At 38.1% G+C, this 27975-nt stretch overlaps 1 protein-coding gene across 28 annotated transcripts; it reads left to right on the forward strand.

The window, feature by feature from the left end:
• The first annotated feature begins 419 nt into the window (after window positions 1–419).
• Window positions 420–27741, forward strand: SRRM1 (serine and arginine repetitive matrix 1). Of its 28 annotated transcripts, none has more exons than XM_069479590.1 (19): window positions 452–499; window positions 3308–3397; window positions 3696–3818; window positions 4107–4236; window positions 5908–6078; window positions 6677–6792; window positions 8604–8717; window positions 9178–9372; window positions 9673–9792; window positions 11691–11965; window positions 17040–17120; window positions 17635–17718; window positions 18733–18877; window positions 19295–19336; window positions 21835–21945; window positions 23723–24187; window positions 24747–24942; window positions 25921–26130; window positions 26678–27741. In XM_069479590.1, exons 5-19 carry the CDS (start codon window positions 5923–5925, stop codon window positions 26780–26782), a joined length of 2415 nt encoding a protein of 804 aa, XP_069335691.1. In that variant the 5' UTR covers window positions 452–499; window positions 3308–3397; window positions 3696–3818; window positions 4107–4236; window positions 5908–5922; the 3' UTR covers window positions 26783–27741. The 28 variants fall into 28 exon arrangements, with proteins under 28 accessions (XP_069335663.1, XP_069335664.1, XP_069335667.1 ...); XM_069479579.1 differs by having other exon boundaries at window positions 453–499; window positions 8514–8717; window positions 17632–17718; XM_069479562.1 differs by lacking the exon at window positions 4107–4236 and having other exon boundaries at window positions 420–499; window positions 8514–8717; window positions 17632–17718.
• The last annotated feature ends 234 nt before the right edge of the window (window positions 27742–27975 follow it).

Here is a 27975-nt window from a genome sequence, read left to right on the forward strand (position 1 = left end):
GCCGCAGGGCTCTCTTCCGCGCACGGGCCGCCTCATCAGCGTCACTCTGAGGTAAGAGTCTCTCTTCAATGGCTTCATGGAACCCCCAAGCCGGAGGCCTTCCTTACTACGGATAGAAGAATGGGTCATGTTATGTTGCGCGAACAAGGCAGGTCACGCGCCACAAAAGGATTCGTACGAAGGGACGACTGGACAACTCTCCCTCTAGCGCCCATTGGCTGAGATCGCCAGGCTCACCTCCCCCACTGGTTACTGGGGAGCTTCAGGTCCGACAGAAACCCGCCCACAGGCGCTCGTGCGCACGCGTGGCGGGCTCTCAGCGCACTGAGCAGGCGCGGCCTCGTGTCGGCCGGAGGGGGCGGGTGGAGCGGCGCGCGCTGCGTCCCGGCGCTCGGCTTTCCCTCTGTCGGTCCCGCCCTCCGTCGCGGCGGCGCGGTGCACCCTGGGATAGGGAGCGATCTCCGAGCGAGGCAGCAAGATGGACGCGGGATTCTTCCGCGTAAGTAGAAGCGCGAGGATCTGGGGTGAAGCGAAGGGCTTCTTCGTAAGGCCGGGCAGAAGGCCTAAACTTGGGACACGGTAGCCAGTGAAGGAAGGCTTCGGAGATCCTGAGGATCCCTGGTGCTGGCGGACGCTCCTTAACTGCGCTGCGGCGAAGACCGGTGCGCCCCTGCGCAGTCTCCTCCTCCGGGATCGTCCCCCCTACGCGGCGGCGACGGTGGCCGGAAAATGGCGGCGGGAATGGGCCGGAGCGGTGCCTCGCTGCCCGCCTGCCTGGCGGGGTCTGCAAGCTGAGCACCCCGCGTGCCGCTGGGTCCTGGGGCCTAGCGGAGCCGCGAGGAGGAAGTCCCTAGGGGGAGGCTGGAGGGTACTCCGAGGTGCCTGGCAGCTGGAGGACACGGAGAGTACGGTTTGGGGGGCGGGTGTATGCCTCAGGAGAGCCGCTTAGGGAGAGGAGGACAGGAAGCGGCGTTTAGCGGCTTTTCTTGAGAAAGCGGGCGCACGCCCCACCCCCAGTCCTCCCTCCGGGTCTTATCGCGGAGGCGCCAGGTCAGAGTTCGCGGGAGCTCCCGCCCAATTTGATATCCCTTCGGGGAAGAGAACTCAGATTAATATGTATTAGGAACGGTGGAATCTGAGGCTCTTTGAGAGCAGAGGATGCGACGAATAGTAGGCGCGTGTGCGGAGGCAGATTATGAAGCGAATCAACTCTCCTTCCCGCCCTATACCTGCACTCCCCTCGCCCCCGTTTGTTTTACTCTTGGAGTCCGCTGGCGAAAAGGTGACTTACCTAGCTAGGCTCTCCCGTCACTGCCTGCGCATCGCCTGCAGGCGGGGAAGTTGCCTTGTAGTTGGTCCTCGGGCCCCAGACTTTATCTGGCTGTGCTGGAGCCTGTTATGTATTCCACTCCTGTAGGAAATTAGCACTAGGTCAAGATCTAGATGGGTGGGAAGGGACAGTTGTAGGGCTAGAGTTGAGCACCAATGATCCCTTCAGGGCTTGCAACTTCTTTTAATGTAGAATGGAGTCATATAGAGGCAGACCGGTTGGTGTAAGCCCAAAATCTCCATTTTCTGTAATACGTGTTGACTCTACTCTTTGGAGCATGTAACTTGCAGTTTGTGTGCATGTGTTTTTAAAGGAAAAATTGGAAGAGGGGAAGGCCAGGGCTTTAGTAAAAATACCTTTTGACAGTCCAAACTGGGCATTGAAATTTTTTAATTGACTTTAAATATGCCAGCGAGTTTTTCATCAAAAGTTACAATATTATTCCAAGCATTTGAGCTAAGACAGCCAGTTACTTGACTGTTCTTAGGTCATGCAAACAAGGAAATAGTTTGGAATGATGGTTTCAAATGACCTTACCAAATTCTCACACTGCTGATGAGCTTTCTATTTTGTAATTTCTATCGAAGTATTTTGTAGTAAATATTCACCATCTCCTGTGGTGCAAAACTAATATTTTGAAGCAAAAGCCTATTATTTTGGCTTTTGTCAAGTATTTCCTGTGGAAAGGAGTTCCAATAAAAAAAAAAAAAAAAAAACAAGGTGATTGATGTACACTTTGAAATTTCCTTTTGGTGTTAGTAAAAATCTGAGAGAGGGTACAGTTTTTTATATACTGCCTACAATTCCTTAAATATAACAATTAACTGATTTACACTCTTAAGCTAAAAGATTTTTAGGTGGTTATCTTTCTAGTACACTGTCAACCAGATAAACAATATTTCAGGTAAGATAGAAATGATATCTTCCAGTTAATGAAGTGCACATGGTGGGTACTTTACATATATCATTTCTGGTATACACAATCACACTGCAAGGTAGATTTCATTGCTCCTATTTTAGCAAGTAAGGAAACATCCTCAGGGAGACTAGATAACTTGCTTTGAGATCCTATGGCTAAGAGGCAGAATTGGAATTTAATCCAGGTTCTTTACCTTCCCAAACAATTTTTTGATCACTTTCCAAGGGAGTGTGGCCAACTCAGTGAACCAATCATTAGATTTTAGATCACACAGCCAGTTATTTCCATGTTTATTTGGGCCAGTAGGAATGACAAAACAAAAAGACTAATTAGTGATCACTTGATGCTCTAACATAGTATTTGTAAGCTCCCTTGTAAGTTTTCCAAGTTCTTTGCTGAAATTTAGTTTATTAAGGTAAATCTGTATTTCTCATGCATTCCAGATTTTTACCATTGTGGAACACTAACACAACACAAAATGTTCTTTTTTCCTTTTCCCTCTTTTTATATGCATTGCCACAGTAGTTTTGCAAGCATGCCACTGCCTTTTCAAAAAAGAATGAAACTACAAATGTCTCCATGTGTTCTCATTTAAATAGAAAAGCCTTAAATATCTGTTGACATAGGAAAAGGTGTGAAAGGGTGTAAATCAAACTTAACATTGGATATGGGAAGGGGTTGGCTTTATGCCATATACTGCTGTATTATGGAGGGAAGGGTTTGAGGTGGGGTGTCTGTTGCCCAGGCTGGTCTTGATCATCTGGGCTCAAGCCATCCTCCTGCCTCAGACACCTGAGTGCCTGGGATTACAGGCTCGTGCCACCACACCTGGCTGACTTGTTACGATCATCTATTTTGTGATTTCTAAAACTGTCAAGTTTTAAAAATGTCAGCTGTATTAGGAAAAGTATATATTTCGCATGTATGAATGTTATTTATGGTGTTTCAATTTACTTGATTGCCCTATTTTGACTATAAAGGTCATAGCCATTATTACCTAATAAAAGGCAAGGATTTAACTTTGAACCCTTAATTAAGATGGGTTTCTCTTCCTTCAGGGAACAAGTGCGGAACAGGATAATCGGTTCAGCAACAAACAGAAGAAACTACTGAAGCAGCTGAAGTTTGCAGAATGCCTAGAAAAAAAGGTATTCCAGATGAGACTATTCTGCATGTTTATAGCACAGTTGATTCACGTTTTGGGGGTGGGTTGTTTTGGAGATGGATCGTAACTTGAATGCTAAGAAAAACATTCATAATTGAACATTTGCCACCTTTTAGCCACCACACATACAGCACAATTCTTAAAGTAAGAATTAGCAGATTATACTACGCCAAACAAAGAACTTGTAAGCTAAAAGGGACTTCATTAGAAAAAACTGTTACATGAAGGGTGTTTTTAGGATTGTGAAGTTGTACTCAATAATTGTTTGTATGTTTCATCAGGTGGACATGAGCAAAGTAAATTTGGAGGTTATAAAGCCTTGGATAACAAAACGAGTAACAGAAATCCTTGGGTTTGAAGATGATGTTGTGATTGAGTTTATATTCAACCAGCTGGAAGTGAAGGTACTAATATACAAGTGGCTCTTGTTTCTGAATATATGACATAATTTGTGATTCTATGGAAACTGAATTTTTCTATGGAGTGCAAATATAGGAGGGTTATTTTACAATGTTTGTTGTGAAAAGAATTCACTTTGTAAACAACTATTAAGGCTGGAAGTTTAGTGAAGGTGCATAGTTTTGAAAGCTACACAGGTGAAAAATCAAACTTATTGTTTGTAATTTTGCTGTTACATGTTAAGTTACTTTGACAGCAATTTTCTAATGATAATGTGATTTATGATTTAAAAGGCCTGAACCAAAATGGAAGTTATTCCTTGCGTCTGAAGTATAGCACCATCACCTTATTAGGTCACAGCAGAGTGAGTGTCCCAATGTCGCTCTGACCCAACTCCCTTGATGATGCAGTGTGTGTTTGGAGGTGAGTTGTGTAAAGTGGCCAAACATCAACAACAAAAAACACAAACAGGAAAGAGCAATTGGGTAAAGCTGTACACTGCTCTTTTAAAATACTATTATATTATGAGATAGACGTTTATGTGAAGCATGAGGGGCAATTCTGATTTGATTAGATATTGTTTTTAAAAGAACTGAAGTCTTTAGTTGTAGCTGCATGTCAGCTTAGTCATCAATTACATTTTAGTCACAGGATTTTTGTTTACAATTAAACTTCAGACAAATTGGCAGCATTGTTCAAACCAGTTAATATAATTGTTCATATATGAGATAATATGAGATAAAAGAACTTGTGTTTAAAAACATTTTGTTGTAAGATAGTTTGCTATTTTGCCACAGCAACCCAAAGGACAGTTAACATGTATCATATGACATTTTTGCAAATATACCAATGTGAATTTACTCTTACATTAATCCTTTTCCCAAAGAGTTCACACTTGTGTTTTGACAGAACAGTTGGCATTTCAACTGATAAGGTATTTCTATTTTTAAAATAATTTTGGTGTTTATATTTTGCTTTAAATATTTTTAAAGACTAATTTTAAGAAAGCACTTCCTATAAAGTATATGCATTTTACTTAGAAAGCCAAGAACATGGGAGAACATTTTTTAAATGATGATTAAAGATAGATTTTATTGGAGAAATGCTTTACTGATTTGTATTTTAGTGCATTTTTAAAACCTAAGTATTTGGTAGTATTCCCCTTATAGTGAGCATGAGATTAAAGTTTAGAACTTTTTTAAACAATTCTTTTCCTTTTTTGTGGTTGTGTACTCATTATTGCTTGTTCGTCTTTTGCAATTTAGATAAATGATATAACATTAAACTCAAGGTGGTTGAGTTGCAGTAGGGAGTCGGAAGCAAGCCAAGGGAACATCTTTCTCTACAGGGGACTTGGCGATTCCAAACCCCCAAGGTTCCAAGAAGAAACTGAAGACACCTGGAATCTGTACTTGCTTTGTGCTATTGAGCTGTGCTTGTTATACAGACCTTGTTGCTTGACCAAGAAATTTAGAATTTAAAAACCTAATTATTTTTGAGAAATCTTGACCTCTTAGCCCTTTGTGGACAGTTGAAAATTTGAGGCATTGTTGTAATAGATTTTCCTTATGTAGAAGTCAGGCTTTTAGCTTAGTCTTCAAAAGTTACAGAGTGCATGCATAACTTGTTAGTTTTCATAACTGGACAATAGATATTTTATAGAAAGCTATTTACAGTGTTAGAGAAGTGAACAGTTTATGTACTTTTCCATTTTCTCATTGGGGAAAATTTCCAGGCGAGCAAACACTTTTCTTGTTAGTAAATACAAGAGTTTGTGGATGTTCCATGATGGTTTTTAAAGTTAATAAATGTAAGACCCATTAACAGCCACACAGTCTGAAAATACTTATGAAATCCACAAAGGATTAACAGGCTGCTCTGATGATTTTGGTAGAATGAGAGAGAATTTGGTAATCTGCTAGAGATTATATTGCTGAGAAGCTACTAGGGAAGACTATTTTTAAAATAGTAAAGATTATATATATCTAAGCCCCTGTGGTAGACTTAAAAAATACTAATTTAAATGAGTTTTAGGTTAATTGGTTGGTTTGTTTCGAAGTAACCTGTATTTCTTCCTGTCATGTCTTTTTGCAGAATCCAGACTCCAAAATGATGCAAATCAACCTGACTGGGTTTTTGAATGGAAAAAATGCTAGAGAATTTATGGGAGAACTGTGGCCCCTGCTGCTAAGTGCACAAGAAAACATCGCGGGAATTCCCTCTGCTTTCCTAGAACTGAAGAAAGAAGAAATAAAACAGAGACAGGTGATGTAATGTTGATTTGAGAGAGATGTATCCAATCCAGACTGCTGAGACGCCTTGAGTTTTACATGACCTAGCTAGAATCACTGTGTTGTTTTGCTTTGCTGTAATAGATTTGTACATTCAGTTTTGGTTCACTGATTCTCCCTCTAACCCAAACATTGAGTTTAGAATGTCATTTTTCCAGAGTCCAGTAATTTGGTAGATTTTTAAAATTCTTAATATGAGTACATCTGTCTTAAAAAAATTTGAACTTAAATAACAGTGTAAAAGGTAAGCATAAGTTCTTCATATAAGCAATACATATAAAATTATAGAAGAATAAGATGAATTTAAAAGTAATTTTTTAAAGTAAACTTGAAAATGGCAACATCTCTTTAGTTCAGCTCTTAGGGATTAGCTTTCAGCAAGTATTTATTCATTTGTAAACAAGTGGATATATTACCAATCTTAATGTACACCTATAATGTGAGTGAAGAAACAAGAGTCTTGTTCAGGAGCAGAGGCTGATGAAATGACAGTTACAGCATTGGTGTTTATCACATATGAAAAGTAGTGTTCAGTTGGCTTCTTCTTAAATGTTCAACTGTGTGCTTTGCAGATTGAACAGGAAAAATTGGCATCTATGAAAAAGCAAGATGAAGACAAAGATAAGAGGGATAAGGAAGAAAAAGAAAGCAACAGAGAAAAAAGGGAGCGATCTCGGAGCCCAAGAAGGTATTATACAGTAGTTGCATAGCTGATGTTTTACTGATATTTTAGATCTTAAGGAATTCTGTGTGTAGAAACTTCCACAGTTAAAAAGTAATCTAGTGGCATTATTCAGGGAGTTTTCTTTCATCATATAGTTTACACAGTGAGCTGTGGCTTGCCTCTGGACTAAAGAAATCTTTCATCTTTGTTTGAGACAGATCATTTGGCTATAATTGTCTCTAAAATCTTGGTGAGTTATCCAACTCTTAATTCCTTTCTTTTTTATTAAATGCTAATCTTCTTCGTATCATTCTAATTTTAGCATTATGTGCTGCCGAAGCGAACACTCAACTCTTAATTCCTAAATCAAAATCTAGCCTTCTTCCGGATTGCTTTAGTTTAAATACAACAATTAATTGAGTTTTTAAAAATAAACTCTGACTCATTATTTTTTCTTTCCATTTCCTTTTTTTTGAAATCTGTACTCAAAATCTGTGCTTATTACCCATTCATATTATACTTAACCTAATTCCCTGTTCTGCTTTTCTTAGATGGTCATATTGAACCCAAACTTCAGATCATTTATTTCTTCTGACTTCCGATGACACTATTGTTAGGTTCACGTTCTTAAATCCACAGCTCAGTTTCTGCTATATTTGTGGTAAAAGGTGAGAATTCCATTAGGCTTTTCGTTTTTAGGGTCCTGTGTATTTCATACATAAATGTCTGCTGGAATTACTAAAGGGAAGTGGTAATTTCTTTGTGCCATTGATTTATATATTTGGTACTAAAATGTACTTCTCATGAAAGCAATACTTGTAGAGTTAAGCACAAATTATGGTGGTAACTACTTGACTACCAATGAACTAGGTCTACTATTACCTTAGCCTGTCTTAGTGGCCCACGCCTGTAATCCCAGCAGTCTGGGAGGCCGAGGTGGGAGGATCACTTGAGGTCAGGAGTTCGAGACCAGCCTGAGCAAGAGCGAGACTACATCTTTGCTAAAAATAGAAAAAATTAGCCAGGTATGGTCATGTGTGTCTGTAGTCCCAGCTACTCAGGAGGCTGAGGCGGGAGGATTGCTTGAGCCCCAGAGTTTGAAGTTGCTGTGAGCTAGGCTGACACCATGGCACTCTAGCCTAGGCAACAGAGTGAGACTCTGTCTTAAAAAAAAAAAAAGAAAAAACCTTAGAGTTAGGGAAGCTACTATTGAAAAGGAAAGGGGCTTTTCATCTTCCAAAAAAGTTATCTTATGCAAGTTTGATATATTTTTCTTCTATTCTGAAGAACATATTCCTTTAATTACACTAGTCACTTTTCTGTCACACTTGGGCTCTTTCTGATGAACTCTGATGTGATCTGTCTGCATTTAAATGTTATATTTTGCTTGGTTTGGTTTATTGTCAGGAAATATCACTTTACTTTTAAGCACCCTCTTTTCTTCAGAAAAATTGGTCTTTGAATGATCTCTGGGAATGATTAAGAACCTAAGCCTAGAGTCCCAAGTTAGTGCTTTCTTCCCTTATAACATACACTTGAGAATGTTATCTTTCATTTCCTTGCTTTTCCGGTTTTCTCTTGTCCCCTTCCCTATCAAGTACATGAGATAGGATATTTTATTTTCATAGGTAAATGTCTCATATAAACAACAGTAGTATAACTAAGATTAATTCTCAATTCTCCCTTTGACCCTCTCCCCCAATCCACGTTATTCAAAAACCTGAAAAAAATTGCTTTCATCCTAGACGCAAATCCAGATCTCCTTCCCCTAGAAGACGATCTTCCCCTGTCAGGAGAGAGAGAAAGCGCAGTCATTCTCGATCTCCCCGTCACAGAACCAAGAGCCGGAGTCCTTCCCCTGCTCCAGAAAAGAAGGAAAAAACTCCAGAGCTCCCAGAACCTTCAGTAAAAGTAAAAGAACCTTCGGTACAAGAGGCAACTTCTACTAGGCAAGTACATGAAAGTTCATTTATACATAATCAAAATTTTAGGCAGTTAATAGCGACTGCAAATAATGGCATCTCTGAGTTAAAAGCATAAAATCATTTTCTTCTAAACGTTTTAAATTATAAAAGTGTTGAAAAGAAATTTAAATTGTATAGGGAGAGTATGTTTAAGGAAAATGACACCACTATTCTGTTGGTTGTACTGTTTCAGGTATTTTATATATTGCAACTTGCTTTTTTCTCAATATATTGTGGACAACTTTGCACTTTTAAAAAATGTAAGTGGTTATAATTCGTTAGTGGCTTACTGGATTTCACCGATATGTATGTATTTTTTGGAGCTAGAGAGAAGTCTTCATGGATTTTGAGAACTTTTTAAAGAGAAATATGGTGTTATATTGTTAAGACTGACTTGGGAATATGAGTAGAAGAGGGGGAAAAAAATGAGCTTTTGTTTCCACAGTGACATCCTGAAAGTTCCCAAGCCTGAACCTATACCAGAGCCTAAAGAACCTTCTCCAGAAAAAAATTCCAAAAAAGAAAAGGAAAAGGAGAAGACTCGACCGAGATCTCGGTCACGTTCCAAATCAAGATCCCGGACAAGGTCTCGCTCTCCTTCTCATACTCGACCTAGACGGCGCCATAGATCCCGATCAAGGTGGGTTGTGAGTTTAAGATCAGCATAGACCTTAGATTTTATGTGCAGCTTGCCTATGTAGAATTAATGTAAATAATTTCAAAGCAGTAGAAAATGTTTAGTTACAAATGTTGTTCTTTGGATTTACATAGAGAATTTCAGAATACTTTTTCTATGTGCCATAAAAATCTCTGCATAAAAGGACCTGAATAAACCAGGAGGGAAGAACTCTTGATTTAGTTTTCTCAATGGCCACATTTTAAAAATCAATTTAACGAATTTCAAAGATTACAATTTTCCAAATTCTGTTTGTTATGGCAGATCATACTCACCTAGAAGGCGCCCAAGCCCAAGAAGGCGCCCATCTCCTCGAAGAAGAACTCCACCAAGACGAATGCCTCCTCCACCAAGGCATAGAAGGAGTAGATCTCCCGTAAGACGGTGAGATTTTTCTTTTTTTTTAAATTTGGAAGTGTCAGGTGTCTGACACTGGGATTATGTTTGTTTTGGGATAATTTTAGGATAATCTTTAATGTCCCCCTGGAAGAAAGAACTCATAAATGATACTAGATAATGTCTTCTAAAGATGCTATGTCATTTGAAGTGTAATGCTGCTGTTTGTGCTGTGAAAAATGTCTAGTCCAGTATTGGAAAATAATAAGAAATTCACCATTTTATTGATACTTTGTGTTAACTTTTACCCTTCTAGACCTCAGGACGAAATCCTATCAAGTAAGGGAATTGGCCACCTTCCCTTTGGCTTTTAGCTTTTAACTGGCTTCTGAAAAGTAGCTGACTACAGGGCCAGTAAGCTACTTTTACCAGTATTAAAGTAATTCATTTGCTCTTACACTTTATTTTTGTTAATGTGGTTTTTTCTTTTTATAGAAGTAACGAGGCTTATAAACAATTCTACACTTGATCTTAGACAAAAGACCAAGAAGTGATGGCTTATAATTCTAACAGAAGTAACATGAATTGAACATTTCTCATAATCCAATTCCATAGATATTAGTAGTTTGGTGTCTAGTTATTTTTGAAGAAATTAGCGTAAATCTAATCCTGCTAGTACCAGTGTTCTGTTCATTATATCATTCTAAAGTGAGCATAAGGTAAAATAGTTACCTCTTGGGTATGTGGTTTTTAATATTGTGACTAAATCTGTCCAAAGCAGAGGTCCGATAGAGTTTTTGTGCTTTATTGATGGTATACTTTGCCTTTATTTAGAAGAAACTATGATAATTAAGCTTCCAGTTATACTTTGGACAGAATTTTCTGTGTTTTGAGTGTTTTAAGGTTTTTTCAGGGAACTGAGTCAACTTAGAAATAAAGAGAGGAAACATCAGATAAACTCCATAAAGTTATTTTGTTTCTGCAATCAAGTTTTTTAGAGTCCTCATACTTTAAAAATATATATGTATATATATATATTTTTTTCTCTTTGGGGAGGGGTTGTCAAGGTATATTGAGCTACTACTATCACTATTAGAAATTATAGAATTCATGTTACTACTGTTAGATGAGAGTATGAGGTGAAAGGTTAGTCAACTGAGCATTACACTTTTCTAAAATTGATTATTCCTCCTTAGGAGAAAAGTAATGCTGATGCTTTCTAGTACGAGATTAGTGGAAACAGCTATTTCTTATATTGGAGTTTTGCAAACAGCATGTTTTAATTGTGCTTACTAAGCCATTTAGCAGTCAAAATATTTTGAAGATTATGTAAGATTCCCTTTCAGCCAGTTTTTATTTCACACTTAAGGTAGGGTTTCTTTTTTTCAGGTTCTCAGGAATTCTTCCGCCAAAGGTGAATTCTGCAGGTACACATAATTGCAACAGAACTTACCACACATTTTGCCGCAGAATTCGAGAGGCCCCTGCTTCTAAGTTTATGTAGCTAAATGAATTCCTAATCTTGCACAGCTTTTTTAAAAAATGCAACCTAAAGATTTCTTGACGTTCTATTATTAAATGAACAATATTATGCCACCCAAATTTTGTATGCAAACTCCAAAACACCAATATCATTCAGAAGGAAAAAGGAAATGGGTTGGTTATTGTATTATAGCGTTCAACTTGACAAGTTTTTAACTGGAGAGACAACTCAAATAGAAACATTTATCAGATTTAAGTTATTTATATTTAGTCTCAGAACTAGCTGTTTCCTGTCCTAGGCTATGGTTTTATTTCCATTTTTTTGGACTCATTCATGTGCTTAGCTACATAAACTCAAAAGTTGGATTAAAATAGCTGTATTTTCATGTAAACTGTTCATACCTGTAAGGTCATTTCTTTATTGTAAGTATGCGATCAGTGAATATGAATACTTTATTCCACAGAAGAAGGCGTTCATCAGCATCTTTGTCTGGGAGTAGCTCATCATCCTCTTCATCTCGTTCCCGGTCACCGCCAAAGAAGCCTCCCAAGAGGACATCCAGCCCCCCTCGAAAAACTCGTAGGTTATCTCCTTCAGCAAGTCCTCCAAGGCGAAGGCACAGGCCATCACCTCCTGCAACTCCACCACCAAAAACTCGGCATTCCCCAACACCGCAGCAATCAAATCGTACAAGAAAAAGTCGTGTTTCTGTGTCTCCAGGGAGAACTTCAGGTAAAGGTAAAAATCAAACACATGAAAATATGTTCTCTCTTTCTTTGGCTCCAAAGAGCATTGTCAGTTGTCTCTCCCTGCCCACTCTCAAAGTATGAAATAGAGTTTACATGCAAAGTCACTTTATTTTTAGCAGTGCCCTCTGGCATTGAGCAGGTGGAGAAATACATTACCAGCTGTAGGCTGTTTGAGCTGGGGTAACTTATCAAAGTTTGTGTTGTCATGGTAAAAGATCATTTTATTACTATGAGACCAGTTAACTTTTTTTTCCCTGAAGTTTTTTTGGTGTGATATCTTATTTGAGGACTTCATATTCTGCTTTAGTTCTTTCTTGACCACATTGTGCTCCCAAGGGAAGGACATGGTGTCCTCTTAAAAGCTGATTTGTTTTTTAATTTAGGCTCTAGGCAGGGTTCTTCTGAATGTTGTCCTTGCTTTATTGTGCAGATTGATTTCTGAGGAATTTATGATCTGTGATCCTGCCAGGCAAGTAGAATGCTGTGCTAGTCTAAGTGAAGGTTGTGGTCTATTGGGGTTTGTCCTTTTAGCATTAAATACACATGGAGAAAACTGTAGGATCCATTTGAATCAGGCCTCTGGTGCTTAGGGCTGAAGTGATACACAGCCTGAAAGGTGAGTAGTAGGGGACGGGGATGATCTTAAAAGCTGCTGTAGCAATTGGATTTTAAAGAGCAGTCATATTGGGGTTGTTCTGATTACACTGAAAATTTCCCTGTTAGAGCTGGGTGTGGTGGTGTGTGCCTGTAGTCCCAGCTACTTGTGGGGCTGAGCTGAGAGGATCACTTGAGCCTAGTCAGGGCCAGCCTGGGCAACATATTGTGAGACCCTGTCTCTAAAAAAAAAAGAAAATTTCTGGTTAGAAATAAATGGGGATGGGCAGAACTTTCACTATGTATTTTAATGAGCTTCATGAGACCAGGATGTCTAATCAGCCACCCTGCTGCTTTGTCTCCCCACACCACCAACACTGCTATGTGGTGATGTCTAGAAAGGCAAATTTTACTTTGTTTGGGGGGCGGGGGGGGGGGGGTCTGTTTCAGTGAGATATAGGTAAACTGTCAGAGTAAAAGGAGGACCAGTAGACAATAGTAATTTCTAAAAAGTAATGTTTAGATTATTTTCTGAGTTTTAACATTAAGTGAATTTGATGATACATAAAAAAATAAGATGTGGTCATTTAGACCTAAACAGGCAACTGAGTGAGAATAGAGAAACCTTTTAACTGTTCCAGGTTCATTCAGACTTAAGTATGAGAGAGGGCCTCAGATCACTATTTTCATAACCTCATGCACCATATTAATTACTCTTTGTTCAAAATTGGAAGAATTTTAGTCCATCATTTTCAGTCACCATGTCGAAATCTAATGCCCATTGTTCTGACCTATTTTGTCTTTTCCTTTGAAGTTTGTACTTCCTGAATATTTTGGAGCTAGAAAGCTCTGTAGGGAAAAAATACTATTATAAATATTCCTACCAGTTACTTTGCAAAAACACATCCAGTTATTTTTCTATTTACATCATATAGCCAAAGAGTTACAAAAGTCCCAGAATAGCAGGTCTAAATCCTTGTTAAATAAGTCGAGAAGAATTATTAGTTACCTTTTTAAAGAGAGTCTACACAGGTTCTAACCCCTTGTGTTTTGGTATCTGCTTTTTGCAAATAAGACACTGGATATGTACATAGGAGAGAAATAAGTTACGATGGAAGGCAAGTGACTAGTTGTATTCTTACAGGTTTTGGGACAGGGCTTCCACGTCCAGACAGATCCCAACCAAAGAGAGACACTGTGGGCAGTATAGTCAGAGGCTGCCTTGTGTCCGCTGAAGCTGAATAATTGGTTTGAGCTGCTTGGAAATAATAACCTTTTATATTAAATGATTCCAGTCCTCTGTGATGAAATTTCAGAGCTAGAAAAGACCTTAGCAATTGTCATCAAGAAATGGATTTTCAGGTTAAGTGACTTGGTCAAGATCAACCAGGAATAGGATTTTAAGAATTCTTACTTCTTTCTAGTTAAATAATACTTTTCCTAACTTTCCTACCCCCAAATTCCTCTTTGATTGCTAAAGGAGGGAAAATGGAGGACAGGGTGAAATTCTTTAGCTTCTGTACCTAGTAGTATGATTTTAGAAATTCCTTCTTTGCAGTTTCGACAGCTAATAAGACCAGTATCACTGAAATATAATATATTTCACGTTTGTTTTTCATGTAGTTACCGATAATCAGAGCTTTAGGGCTTTGCTATTGATAGTGGGCAATTGAAGCAGGAGGGAGACAGGAAAAGGGTTCTGGGGAACTTAAGAGTGAATTATTTGAAGGGATCTTAGGGGAAACATTTTGTAATTATTGGCATGTCATGGCTAAATTGGCATTATGTCAGTAATACATAAAATACTACTTTGAAATCAGTGGCACATTCAGTGGACTATGTAAATGTATATGTACCTGTGGTGGTGGCAATTTTGATTTATTTAGATGAGCTTAGCCATGTAAATCGTGCTCTGTGGACACTTAATGGTTTTGCTATTTCTGGTCACAGTGATTTTATCTTTACAAGTGATCTTTTGGGCAAGTCTGGGAGATTAATAATTAACAGGAATGTTGCAGTAATTTTTAAATTCTGGTCTTAGAGTTGCCTTAGATTTCTGACTTAATGCTAGAATGATTTTGCCCCTTGTATACTTAAAATAACATTGACATAACAAAGTAAACAGTATAAAATCTCATGTAGACAAACAAATCTGAAACATTATCATTATTTGTAATGTTAATGCTGTGATTCAGTCATATTAGAATAGGAGTAAATGTATACTTTTCTGATCGTCTAAATGTATTAATAAAGACTTTCATCTAGGTCATTAATGAGAGATTGAATTAGGGTACAACTCCAAATGTATATTTCCATTGGAAAGAAATGTAGATGATATTACAGTTCAATTGTATTGTTTACTAAGTAGGCATTTGCCTATTATCTTGGAAGCATAACCACATTTTTAATGTTTCTTAGGGGAAAATGTATTTTGACATACCAACAACCAGCTTTTAAAATAAGTTTTGAAACTCAGTTCTCCAAGGGGATAACTTGGATATGTGGTTTTATAGATAAATGAATGCCTATAATATCTTTGTAGGAATTGAGAATTAACTGACACTTAAAAATGGAGAATATGGGCTAGAAAAAGAGCCTGAGATGGTTAAAAATTTTAAAGTATTTTTATTTCATTTCTTTGAATTTGTTAAAATACAGATTTTTTTTTTTTTTTTTGAGACAGAGTTTCACTCTGTTGCCCAGGCTAGAGTGAGTGCCGTGGCGTCAGCCTAGCTCACAGCAACCTCAAACTCCTGAGCTTGAGGGATCCTCCTGTCTCAGCCTCCCAAGTAGCTGGGACTACAGGCATGTGCCACCATGCCCGGCTAATTTTTTCTATATATATTTTTAGCTGTCCATATAATTTCTTTCTATTTTTAGTAGAGATGGGGTCTCGCTCTTGCTCAGTCTGGTCTCGAACTCCTGAGTTGAAACGATCCGCCCACCTCGGCCTCCCAGAGTGCTAGGATTACAGGCGTGAGCCACCGCGCCCGGCCTAAAATACAGATTTTAAATATACTTTTGCTCTTCCCACTTCCATAATTCATAACTAGTTAGATGATAACCATTCTTTACCCAATCTAATAATAGTTTTTCCAAATGCCTTACTCAGTAGAATCATTAATAAAATTCTGGTCATTGAAAAAGTATAGTGGTAAATTCTCCACTTTTGTCTGCTTTAGCAAAGATGAGATTGCTGTGTTAGATCACTAGTTCTATAAGTAACTGCCCTGTGGAATAAGCTATTACAGAATTCTGAATATGAGTGTCTGTTAGATGTGTCTACGTTCTGAGTCAACCATCCCATGGTAATTGCCTTAATCACACAAAACAGGTATGAGGATCATGAGGGGATCAAATTGTCTGTGGGTTTCTTTCTCAGAGGGATATTCTGAAATTGTGTTTCAGGTTAATCCATGGTAAGAGTAACGATTATGTCTGTATGTACTTGTGATTTTAGTTGCAGCAATGGGTAGATATTATAAGCAGAGATAGTAGCTGTTTTGAATCAAAGCCCATGCCCTGAAGAGAGTCTTGGTTTTGGATCTTAGCTCACTTAAATCGTCTTTGTGACCTCTGGTAAAGTTAACTTCTTTTAAGCCTCAGATTTTTCCTCTTGAGAAGTGGGGTGAGAGGAGAGTAGGAGGTGTGATACTAGCAACAGTGCTTCACAGTACGTATAATACAGCAAGCTTACAAAAGGTAGTTGCCATAATAATTTTCTATACAATTGGTAAAAGGTAAATTAGATAGTCATAACTGCTCTTCTGCTATAACCTTAGGTATAGAGCTGTCTTTTTTTCTTTTTTAATGCTTGGAAAGAATCTTCCAGTCTTAGTGTTTAACAGTTTTTACCATTGTGATGATCTGCTTCTTTTGTCACAGGTAGTTTAAATCCCTCATGCAGTTGTGAAGATTGTGTTCTACATAAAGTGCCTTCAGCCTCTTGGGTGGCCAATCATTCTTCTTTTACAGACCAAATATCTTTTTCTCTGAAAGTTTCATCAGATCTTATTTCTTAATCATTTATCAGCTTTATTACTTTTTTGAACCCACCCACAGTAGTGACTTGAAAGCTCTTATGTTGAAGTCTCCAAAGTTGAGGGTCTGTGTGTGTTTTAGGTTATAGAGCTCAGGTAGCATGCAGAGGTTTACTGAGCTGCCTGGGTTTTTGTTTGTTTGTTTGTGTGTTTTAACATAGCAGAAAGCTTGCTGTACTTAGTACCAGTACCCAGTTTATCTTAATTGTTGGTTTTCTTGGGTGAATCTCAAGATTTGGAAATCATTGTAGAACTTTTCGAGGCTTTTCACCAAACATTTAAAAATTCTTGAATCTACTTCACTTAATGACAACAGGGTCTTGTAGGAACTTTTTAATTTTTAATAAATTCTTTTAAGAAGGCATCTTATTATGTACCCACTTGTACTTATGTGTGTGTGGTTTTTTTTCCCCCCCGATCCTTTTTTAGTGACAAAACATAAAGGTACTGAGAAAAGAGAGTCCCCTTCACCAGCACCGAAGCCTAGAAAAGTAGAGTTATCTGAATCGGGTAAGTTTTGGTTGTTTTGTTTTGTTTTGTTTTGTTTTAAAGGTGATTTTGATTTTTTACACATTTCGTCATCCCTTCTGCTTGAAGATTAATTGTATAGGATATGGCTTAGTGAGTAAGAACTAAGACTCTGAAGTCAGACAAACCTGGTTGGAATCCCCAGCTCCAACATTTAACTGCTTTTGGTTTGTTTCAGTTATTTAATCAATCTGAGCCCTGTTTCTTTTATCTCTGAAATAGGGATAATACAGGTTTTTGACAGTTAACTGAAGTAATGCTTGCCACCCAGCCTGACCTGTAATAAATGCCTAAATAAATTTATTTTTATTATATTTGATGAAGATGGTCTAAATCAACATTTAGATTGGCATTATAAACTTTGTAAAAAAAAAATAGTAGTTGTATTACTTGATCCAACCAGATGAAGGTTGAAAGGCTATTTCCTATTCAACTGTCAAATTTTCTATATGTATAACTAAAGAAACACTTTCTAAATGCATCCATCTTTCAGAAGAAGATAAAGGTGGCAAAATGGCTGCAGCAGATTCTGTGCAGCAGAGACGCCAATACAGACGACAGAACCAGCAGTCTTCATCTGGTATGGACACTGATGATGGTTTTTCTACCTATATTTCCTAATTTAAAAAAATACTTAAGATACAAATACTCATCAGTGTGTAATGAGTATACTTAAGAGGAATAATATATTTGTGTCTACATAGAAATCTGTTGGAGGGGGCAGGGTTTAAGTCCTTTAAAACAATTTTCTATTGTTATAAAAGTAACAGATCCTTAGAGTACAATAATAAAACAGATAACTGGTATAAAGTTGGTAAAGTATGATTATTTTCCCAACGCTCCCATTTTAGCCCCCCCCAGCTTTCATGCAGAAATTTTCTGTGCATATAACAACATCTGTGGTTAAAAGGTGTCAGAAATAAAAACCCACAGAAGCCCAAACTATAGATTATGTTACCTCCCTTAACTTAATAGTATATTTAGAACATTCTTTCCCTGTTCTTATAAATCTACCCCATATTTTTGCTAGTTGCAACATTGAGCCAGTCACCTATTTGGTGGACATTTAGGCTATTTCTAGTTTTCTTGTGTACTTACACAAATATATCTGTAAAATAATAATTGGAGTTGTTGGATTAAAGAGTGTGTGCACAGAGATCTGATTTTTAAACCAGTTACTCTGTAGCTTATTTGGTAACTGTGACTGAGTCTGGGTACTATCTTTGGTTTATGTTTATGAAATGGAAAGCAAACCATTCCATAATAGCGTTAAAAGTTTAGAGGAATAAGAATCAAGTAATTGCTTGTGATGTTTTTTAAGCTTTACATAGTTATTTGGAAAATCATTAGGCTTCTATCATTTTGGTTGGATTATACTGTGGAAATGTCTTATATATCTTATTTGTATAATGAATATTTATTTATGCTTGGCTTTGAAGTCATTGAACATATTGATATTGACTCTGTTCAGAACTGATCGCCTATATACATGCTTGCGTACATATAGTGAACACTACATCCACTTAGATTCAGAAAACTTGGACAGACTCAAGCACCAATGTAATATAATTTTTTCTTTATTGTGTAATTATAGACTCTGGTTCCTCCTCCTCCTCAGAAGATGAACGACCCAAGAGATCCCATGTGAAGAACGGTGAGGTAGGCAGGCGGCGGAGACATTCCCCTTCCCGGAGTGCCTCTCCATCACCACGAAAGCGCCAGAAAGAGACTTCCCCTCGGTAATGTCTTTTCTTCAGTGATCTTCACTGATGTTCTATAGTTGTGATGAAACTTCATAAAGGATGGGCTATGGGATTATTTTACAGTTTGGTTAACTCCTTCATTTCAAGGACTTTGAGAAGATGGTTAGATTTTGTTTGGTTTTTAGGGAAGTTTTGTTTGTTTTTTTGTGTATGTGTGTGGGTTTTTAGTGTTATGAATTATTTAATGAGAACTGGGTAAATTGTGAATTAATTGTGAATTACCATGTCATGTGTACATAACTAGAAGAATAAACCAAACAATTAAATCGTCACATTAACTCCTCAACATCTTTGAACACTTAAAGTTATCCTAGGTAGTGGTATTTAACTCCATCAAAGTAAATAATTTAGTGAATGGAATTCTTGACATTTGTTTTTCTCCACTGCTCTCAGGATGCAGATGGGAAAGCGATGGCAATCGCCAGTGACTAAAAGGTTGGTTAGACACTATGTAAATTAGGGTTACATGTCAAAAGTTTTGATGACTTAATTTCCTATTCTTGGATAAACAGTGGCTGTGAAGTTCCTCAGTTGTTTGGTTTGTTTTTTTCTTTACACATCAAATTAATGATAGGTATATTTGTACATGAGATATTCATTTTAGAGCCTCATTTGAACTTAGATTTTTATTATCTGGCTACTGCTTTTTGGTGATAATTTGTGCCAGCTTACATCAAGGGGCACAGTTTTAACAGTATCTGGATACTTTCCAAGAAATAGGATAATGAATGGCTCCTTAGATTTAATGGGGAGGGACTTTGTATTTGTAGTGACTTCAGAGAAAGCAAGAAAAGCAAGGGAGAAACTTTTAAAATATTAAAAGTAAATATAAGGCTTTGGTCCTGTTCAGTCTTTCCAGTAGTAGAAAGTTGGGTTTTACATATCTTCATTGAAACTTTTTTTTTTGAAGACAGAGTCTCGCTTTATTGCCTGGGCTTTAATGAGTGCCGTGGCGTCAGCCTAGCTCACAGCAACCTCAAACTCCTGGGCTTAAGCGATCCTACTGCCTCAGCCTCCCGAGTAGCTGGGACTACAGGCATGTGCCACCATGCCCAGCTAATTTTTTCTATATATATTTTAGTTGGCCAGATAATTTCTTTCTATTTTTAGTAGAGATGGGGGGGGGGTCTCACTCTTGCTCAGGCTGGTCTCGAACTCCTGACCTTGAGTGATCCACCTGCCTTGGGCTCCCAGAGTGCTAGGATTACAGGCGTGAGCCACCGCGCCCGGCCTCGTTGAGACTTTTTGATCATTAGTTATCTACGTGACCGTAAAACTGTAACCAGGCCCAGGTGCAGTAGAGTTTCATTGGGTCGCAAAGTGATAAAGTCAGGTCTTAGACCTGTACTCTTGACATTAAACTACTCTTGTCTTAACCAGTTTTGTGCTTTTGAAGGCCTTAACTGCCACTAAATTTCTAAGTATCCTTCCTGAAACTGTCCCACTGTCCTCTTTATACCTCAGTTTTTGAAGCTGTGTTGTTTTAGGTAATCTCATTTTAATAAATGAGTATTTTCTTGGAAAAGGCCCTTTGGAACCAATGAGTAGTGTTTGTGATGGAGCAGAAAGTGGAGGAAACTGTTTGACAATTAAAAAAACCTAAAAAATATAAATTTGCATGCTAAAGTATTCTTTTCTCAGCTATAATCACCTCTGGCTTCTGTGATGCCAGCACAGCAGCCAGATAATTGCTTTATAGCATTAGGTTATTGATGCAGTTTCTTCTCTTTGATTTACCATCCCCAGCCCCCTTATGAAACTACTTTCTATTTTGGAAAGAGATCTCTCTTCTCACAGCAGTGAAATCAACACTAATGTTTAATGCCCTGCTCCATGGTTTGATTTTGTTTCTCCTCATTAAAAAAGTATATTAAGTTGTACTAGTAGCTTCAGGTTTAATGCTGTTAGAAATTGCCATCAGGTGTCCAGGATTTAGAGCTGGAGGAAGAATTATGTGTAACTGTGCTTCAGTGTCGTGTCTTCAGAGGGGAAATACAGCCTGGTTTCCAACATTTTATATGTAAAGTGTTCAAAGTGAAGTCTTAGTTACCCACAAAGCATAAGCAAACTTAAACTGAAAATTAAATTTAGTAGTGAATTTCAGGATTTTGTCTGTTCAGTTAACAAGCTTTTCTTACTTTCAAAGGGGAACCAAGACCTAGTAAACTTTGGAAAATAATTCCAGGATGCATCAATCCTGTCCTAGGCAAGAAATTAAGAACCGATTATTTGACTATTTTGCATATGTAAGTTTAGCCAAAGGTGGCAAACCGGTTTGGTGTATATTTTAGTATTTCTGTTTTGAGGTTGCTATTAGTCCAGTTGACGTAATATTTTTCAGGTGTGCTTTTTGTGTTGATTAAATGTTTACAGGGTGCAGAATTAAGATTTATATAGTTCTAATCTATATTTTAACCGCATTATTCCCAGTAGTGCTCAAACAACTTTGACCATTTGTCTTGAGATAGTATATTTTGGTAACAGTATGCAACTTTTGAATAGTGGCGATATATCAAAAAATTAAAAGCTTGGAGCAGTGACACCAGATTTGGGTCTTCAGCCACTGGACTATTTACATTTTAAATTTCTGTATTAGAGGCTCTAACATGGGTGATTCTGATGTGCATCACAGTTAAAAAGCAGTGATCTCAGGTGATGTTTTCAAACTTGAATGTTTTATGTCATAACCCATAGTATATGCTTATATGTACTGAAACAAAAATTTCACAAAACAATATTTACAAGTAAAACACTTTGATTATATTATTATTATTATTATTATTTTTAATGTTGGCTCCCATCCAGATTCAAAATGAATGGGTCTTGAGACCTGTAGTTTGAAAAATATTGCTCTTATTGAAACTATGCCTTTTGGGTCACTTAATTATAAATGCCACTGACTCAGAAGTAACTCTAATTCATCTTTGGTTTAGTGGTAGACGGAGGAGAAGTCCTTCCCCACCACCCGCTAGAAGGCGACGGTCACCTTCCCCTGCTCCTCCTCCTCGAAGGCGCAGGTCTCCTACACCACCACCACGACGAAGGTACTTTGTCAAATATGCTAGTTGGAGCTAATTGGAACAACTTTGAATCTTTGTGATTATTATATCTTATTAAAGTAGCATTGTTTGACCAGTCAAGAAAGACCACATATTATATGATTTCATTTATATGAAAAGTCCAGAACACACAAATTTATAGAGATTGAAAGTAGATTTGTGGTGCCTGTAGTGGAGTGGGAATGGAGGGTGGCAGTGGCTGTACAACTATATGAATAAACTAAAACCATTGAATTATAAACTTCAAATGGGTGAATTTTATAGTATGCAATAATGGTGTTACATATATTAAAAAGTGGTGTGACTCTATTTAGTGATTACAAAGAGAAATTGCGTTAGAGAATCTTGGCAGATACCTCCTTTGATTAAGTAATCAAAGTTAGCATCCCTAATAATGCACATAGTAGCATCGTGTACTTCCTGTATACCTCTGTGGTATGCTTGCCAGTTGTGCAGAACCTCTGTTTAATTATTAGGAAATATCAGATAAATCAAATTGAAGGTCATTCTACAAACTGACCAGTACTCTTTCAAAAATGTCAGTCACGAAAGACAAAAACTGAGGAACAGTCACAGATTTGTGGGAACTAAGGAGATATAAGGTCCCCGGAATCTAAGAAAAATGGTGTTCATTAGTAGAAGACTGGGGTGGTATTGCTATTTTAGTTGATACTAAGTTAGTACTGAGGGTAATTTTATAGTTTGAATTTTAAAATAAAAGTTAGGGGGAGAAATGTTTTAATGGCATTACTCAAATACATTGCCAAGCAGTATAATGGCCGGCTGCCACTCTTGAATGCCTGTTACATGCCGAAGTGCTAGGTGTTTTATATTCTTTACCGCTAGTCCTCAAGGTGACCTTGCTTGGTAGGTGGTATTGTTCTCATTTTCCAGGTGAGGAAATGGAGGTTCAGAACTAAATAATTGCCCAAGCGCAATGATGAAACTGCACTTTACCATGTCACCCCCAAAATGGCCTATTACAAAGGTGATTCTGGGCAGGAATTTATTTATTTTGAGCTCAAAGTCTGAAAGATCCAAGAACAAATTAGACATTTCAGCCTGAGTGTTATGTTCAAGTCTAATTCCTAAGAGGCAAGTTAGGATTGTATAGGAATTAAGCATTAAGAGGAAGACCAGGTTGGGCTTTCATGGAGATGTGTTCTGCTCAGCGGTAGACTTCCCTTGAAAAGTGGTCTTTTGAGACAGAAAATGGAACAGTTTCTTTGAAGGGAGGTGGAGTTATCTTTAAAGCTTGTGCAGTGAACTCTAATTATTAATACAGAGTCCAAACGCCAGTTCAGAGAGGACACCACATAGGAGAGCTCTTTAAAGCACAGACTTCCTGAGTAAGTTGACCGTGGTCAGTAGAGTCCTGCTAATGTAGTTACCTAGTTATTATATAATGATAACTGATGTTCACAGTTACCTCAAAGCAATGTAAGGTTCTCCTTTAAAAAAAAGAAAAAAAAAAACAGTAAATTGATTTCATATATTATTTCAAATGACTTGACAAATTTAAATTTTCTGAAAATTGCAAATTCCTCCATTAATCAGAGTGTCCTATTTTGTAGTCATCTAAGATAAGCAGTTTTACTAAGTGATTATTTTACATTATATGAGAATAAAAATGTCTACTTATAAATATACTCCCTTTGCCTAGTGCTAACTACAGTATGGCCATGACTACCGGTTACTCTTCTTTGCAAACGATTTCCTTACTCTGTTGGGCCTTTCAGCTTAATAATGTGTGTTTTTCCAGGACTCCTTCTCCTCCCCCACGTCGGCGCACACCTTCTCCTAGAAGATACTCTCCTCCAATACAGAGGAGATACTCTCCTTCTCCACCTCCAAAGAGAAGAACAGCTTCTCCCCCTCCCCCTCCTAAACGAAGGGCATCACCATCTCCACCACCAAAGCGTCGGGTCTCCCACTCTCCACCTCCCAAACAAAGAAGCCCCCCAGTCACCAAGAGACGATCGCCTTCATTATCATCAAAGCATAGGAAAGGATCTTCCCCCAGCCGCTCTACCCGGGAGGCCCGCTCACCACAACCAAACAAACGGCATTCGCCCTCACCACGGCCTCGAGCTCCTCAGACCTCCTCAAGTCCTCCACCGATTCGAAGAGGAGCATCGTCATCACCCCAAAGAAGGCAGTCCCCATCTCCAAGTACTAGGCCTATTAGGAGAGTCTCCAGGACTCCGGAACCTAAAAAGACAAAAAAGTAAAAATATTTTATGCTTTTTGGTTAGGAATACTTACTTACATAGCTCTTTGTATTTGGATGCTGTTGTTTTTTTCTCCTTTACTAAGAAATTACAGAAAGGAATAAGTTGTGAATACAGTTTTTAAGGCAAACTTTATAGGGTGCTATTCACAAATCCTGTTCCATTTTCAGGGTATTTCCTTATAACATAAATTACGTGCTGTAGGCTTTTACTTGGTTCTTAGTAGTATCAGATATTTTGAGGGCTATGCTTTGGAAATTAAATTCAGGTGACACATAGAACATTTCCTTGTGTGTGTAATGTAAGAAACTGGCATTATTAATTTCATACAGGAAACATCAATAACAGAAGTGATAGAGGATTATGGGGCTTTACCTGCCCTCTGAGAGACTTAGGTGGTGTGAATTTGATACATGTTAGTAGAATCAACAGGCAAACTAAGTGCTATAAAATGTTTGAAGTTTGTGACCTGGTTGCTTAATGTGGTTGGTTATTTTCTCTTATGAAGAGATGTCTGTTATCGATGCTAAATACTCATTTTTTTCCTTTGTCTAGGGCTGCCTCACCAAGCCCACAGTCTGTAAGGAGGGTCTCATCCTCCCGATCTGTCTCTGGATCTCCTGAGCCAGCAGCTAAAAAGCCCCCAGCGCCTCCATCCCCTGTCCAGTCTCAGTCACCCTCTACCAACTGGTCACCAGCCGTACCGGTCAAAAAGGCTAAAAGCCCAGCACCAAGCCCATCACCGGCGAGAGTATGTGTCTGCCTTGTTTTGGACATCCTTTAAAAGTTTGCATATGGTCACTTTAAAGCAAAGAAAGTATCATTGGGGTATTAAATATTGGAGGTTAAACTATTTTTTCCCCTTTGTAAGACATAAATCTGATCTTGGACGGATTTCTGTATTATATAAAATCAATGGCTGGATGTCATCTTAATGTGGTCTGACTGAATTGTTGTGTAGGCTAACAAAGGATTGTGAGAAATTTTAAGTAGTTGCTCAGAGATGTGAAATTCAAAAATTACAGACCAGATTCAGTTATAGCAGAGCCTGCCTTTTGCATAAATTTGGAATATATGCAGTGAAGAGGAACAAATCACCCCCACTCTAAACATAGGAGAGCTCAGATGGTGACTGAAGACGTGGCATTCATACAGGCATGTGTTTAGACTAATAGCTGGTGCCATTTATTAAAGCCTGCCACATGTTAGGCAAGTGTTAAAAGTGATTTATATATATTCCCATTTAATCTTCACAAGAGCTTTATCAGCTAGGGATTATTAAACCCATTTTAGGTAAAAGGAGCTCTGGAAAAGTTAAACCAGTTTGTCTGAGGTCAAATAATTAATGAATTCAAAAGCTGGAATTCAGCTTATCTGGAGGTAGCCCCTGACTTAGTCCAGTCCTGGGTACCTGTCTCTCTCCTTAGAGTTGGGAGACCTGGCTTAATGTGAAGTTATTTGGGGAAAATTGTAAGAATCAATTACCTTCAAGGCCCTTTCCTATTCTTAGAATGTGTGAAAAATTTCTTTGCTTTCTGTGTGGCTCCCATCTGTAGGAATACTTTTCTTGGTGGTGATTGGCCTTGGACCTTTTCCTCCCCCCACCCTCTGGAGCCTTGGAAATCTTGAGATTTGTCCATCTGGATATTCCCTTGAGGAAATAAAATGTTGAGTTGGACAGAATTTTAATCAGATTGATTATATTGCTATTATTTTTCTGGATTTTTAGAATTCAGATCAAGAAGGAGGTGGAAAGAAAAAGAAGAAAAAGAAGGACAAGAAACACAAAAAGGATAAGAAGCACAAGAAGCACAAAAAACACAAGAAGGAAAAGGCTATGGCTGCAGCTGCTGCAGCTACTGTGACCCCTGCAGCCATTGCTGCCGCCACAACCACATCAGCCCCAGAAGAACCAGAGGCAGCGCCAGAGCCTAAGAAGGTATTTATGGACTCTCTATACAGCTGGCTTGCAGTGTATATGCAGATGGCATAATCATTTGAGTTTGAGCAGTAGCTAAATCATTTTTCTAATGATTGGCTACTCAGTGGTTGGCCCTGTTGCGCTCTGTTCTGACATGCCAAGAGCAGTAATTTGCCAGAGCCAAGAATAAGAACACAAATGGCTGCTAAAAAGTTTAATGTTGTTTTTTAAAAAGCATAACTCTGCAGCCAGGTGAGGTGGTTCACACTTGTAATCCCAGCGCTTTGGGAGGCCAAGGTGGGGAGGATTGCTTGAGCCCTGAGGAGTTTGGGGTTACAGTGAGCTATGATTGTGCCACTGCACTCCAGCCTGGGTGATAGAGCGAGATCATGTCCCTTTAAAAAAAGAATTCTCTGAGATAAAACACCCATAAAAAGTGTATGACTTGGTGGGTTTCAGTGTATTCAGAGTTGTGCAGCCATCACCACAGTGTAATTCTGCTCTTTATTCAGTATTTCCCACTAGTGTCCCAAGACTTAATGATACGACTATTCTGGTTTTTTAGGAGACTGAAAGTGAAGCTGAAGATAACCTTGATGACTTAGAAAAGCACCTGCGTGAAAAGGCCCTGAGATCAATGAGGAAGGCTCAAGTGTCTCCACAGTCTTAGGTGGAAATGTTTGTTATGATGTAAATTTCATTTGGTTTGTACGCAATTCAATTTCAAAATTGCTAAAATGTGTTTGAGCTTTAGACTATAACATTTGTTGTAATAATTGCTAGGTTGAAGTTCACCATGTAAAAAAAAAAAGGGCATGGATTTACATTGCAAAAGGTGTCCACAGTGTATTAGTGACATTCTTTCATTGACAGCTGACATAAATTCATTTGGAGTGAAATATTTTAAGCCAAAAAAAATTCCCTTTTTAAAAAAGGGGGTTTAAATATTGTTGGCATTCTTATGGTTCCTTTAAATGCCCCTGGCTATTCTCAGAGGGTTTTTTTTTTTTCCTTTTTTTCTTTTTCTTTACTTTTTCTCCTTTAAGTCTTAGAACCCATTTAAGTTATGCTTTCAACCTTGTATGGTTTGTAAGCTTGCCCAGAAATAAGACCACTGTTGAACTACCACAAAAGTATAAATGAATATTTTAATGCCACAATCTTTCCTGTTGCCTGTGGAGTCTCTGCTGAAACGAATCAGGATTCAAGCTCTAGGATGAGACAAAATGAATGCATGTTGTTTGCCAGGACACTGTGGGTTTATATTGATGTATAACAAGTTGATTTGGAACACTGGAGTTTCATTCTATTCTGTTCTGTTTTTGTTTTTTGTTTTTTCTTCCTCTTTTGTAAAGGCAATTAACTAGTCCCAGGAAGGATCCTTCAGTTACATAAAATTTGTTTTATGCGATGTCATGGCTCCATTCATATTTTTGTCTTGTTCTTCCAATTGGTATATACAACTTTCAGAGCTCTTGTATTTGGAAGGCTGGAAGGGCCCAGACTTTGAAATAGTGTCTTGGTTTCACTGTTTTTGTTTTTTTTTTTTTTTTAAACTAAAGCTATATAAAGCTTGTGGATTAAACAGAATAAATTTCTAAATTTAAAAATGTTTGCCGCTGACTTTTACTTACTTGCCTTAATACTACAGGAAACACATTTCTTAGAAATAGTCCCCATGTGTTTTTACCCCTGTGCTGAGGTGGGAGTTGGGCGGGGAAAATAAAAGGTGGTGAAACTAAGGTTTTACCATCTTTATTTTAATCATTACTGTGATAAGTGCTATGAAGGGAACGTGCAGGAAGTGACTGAATCATGTAATACCGGTGGGGCAAGTCCACCTGGCAAAGGCAAAAGGAAGAA

Source organism: Eulemur rufifrons, chromosome 8 (assembly GCF_041146395.1).
Source record: "Eulemur rufifrons isolate Redbay chromosome 8, OSU_ERuf_1, whole genome shotgun sequence".
NCBI lineage: Eukaryota > Metazoa > Chordata > Mammalia > Primates > Lemuridae > Eulemur > Eulemur rufifrons.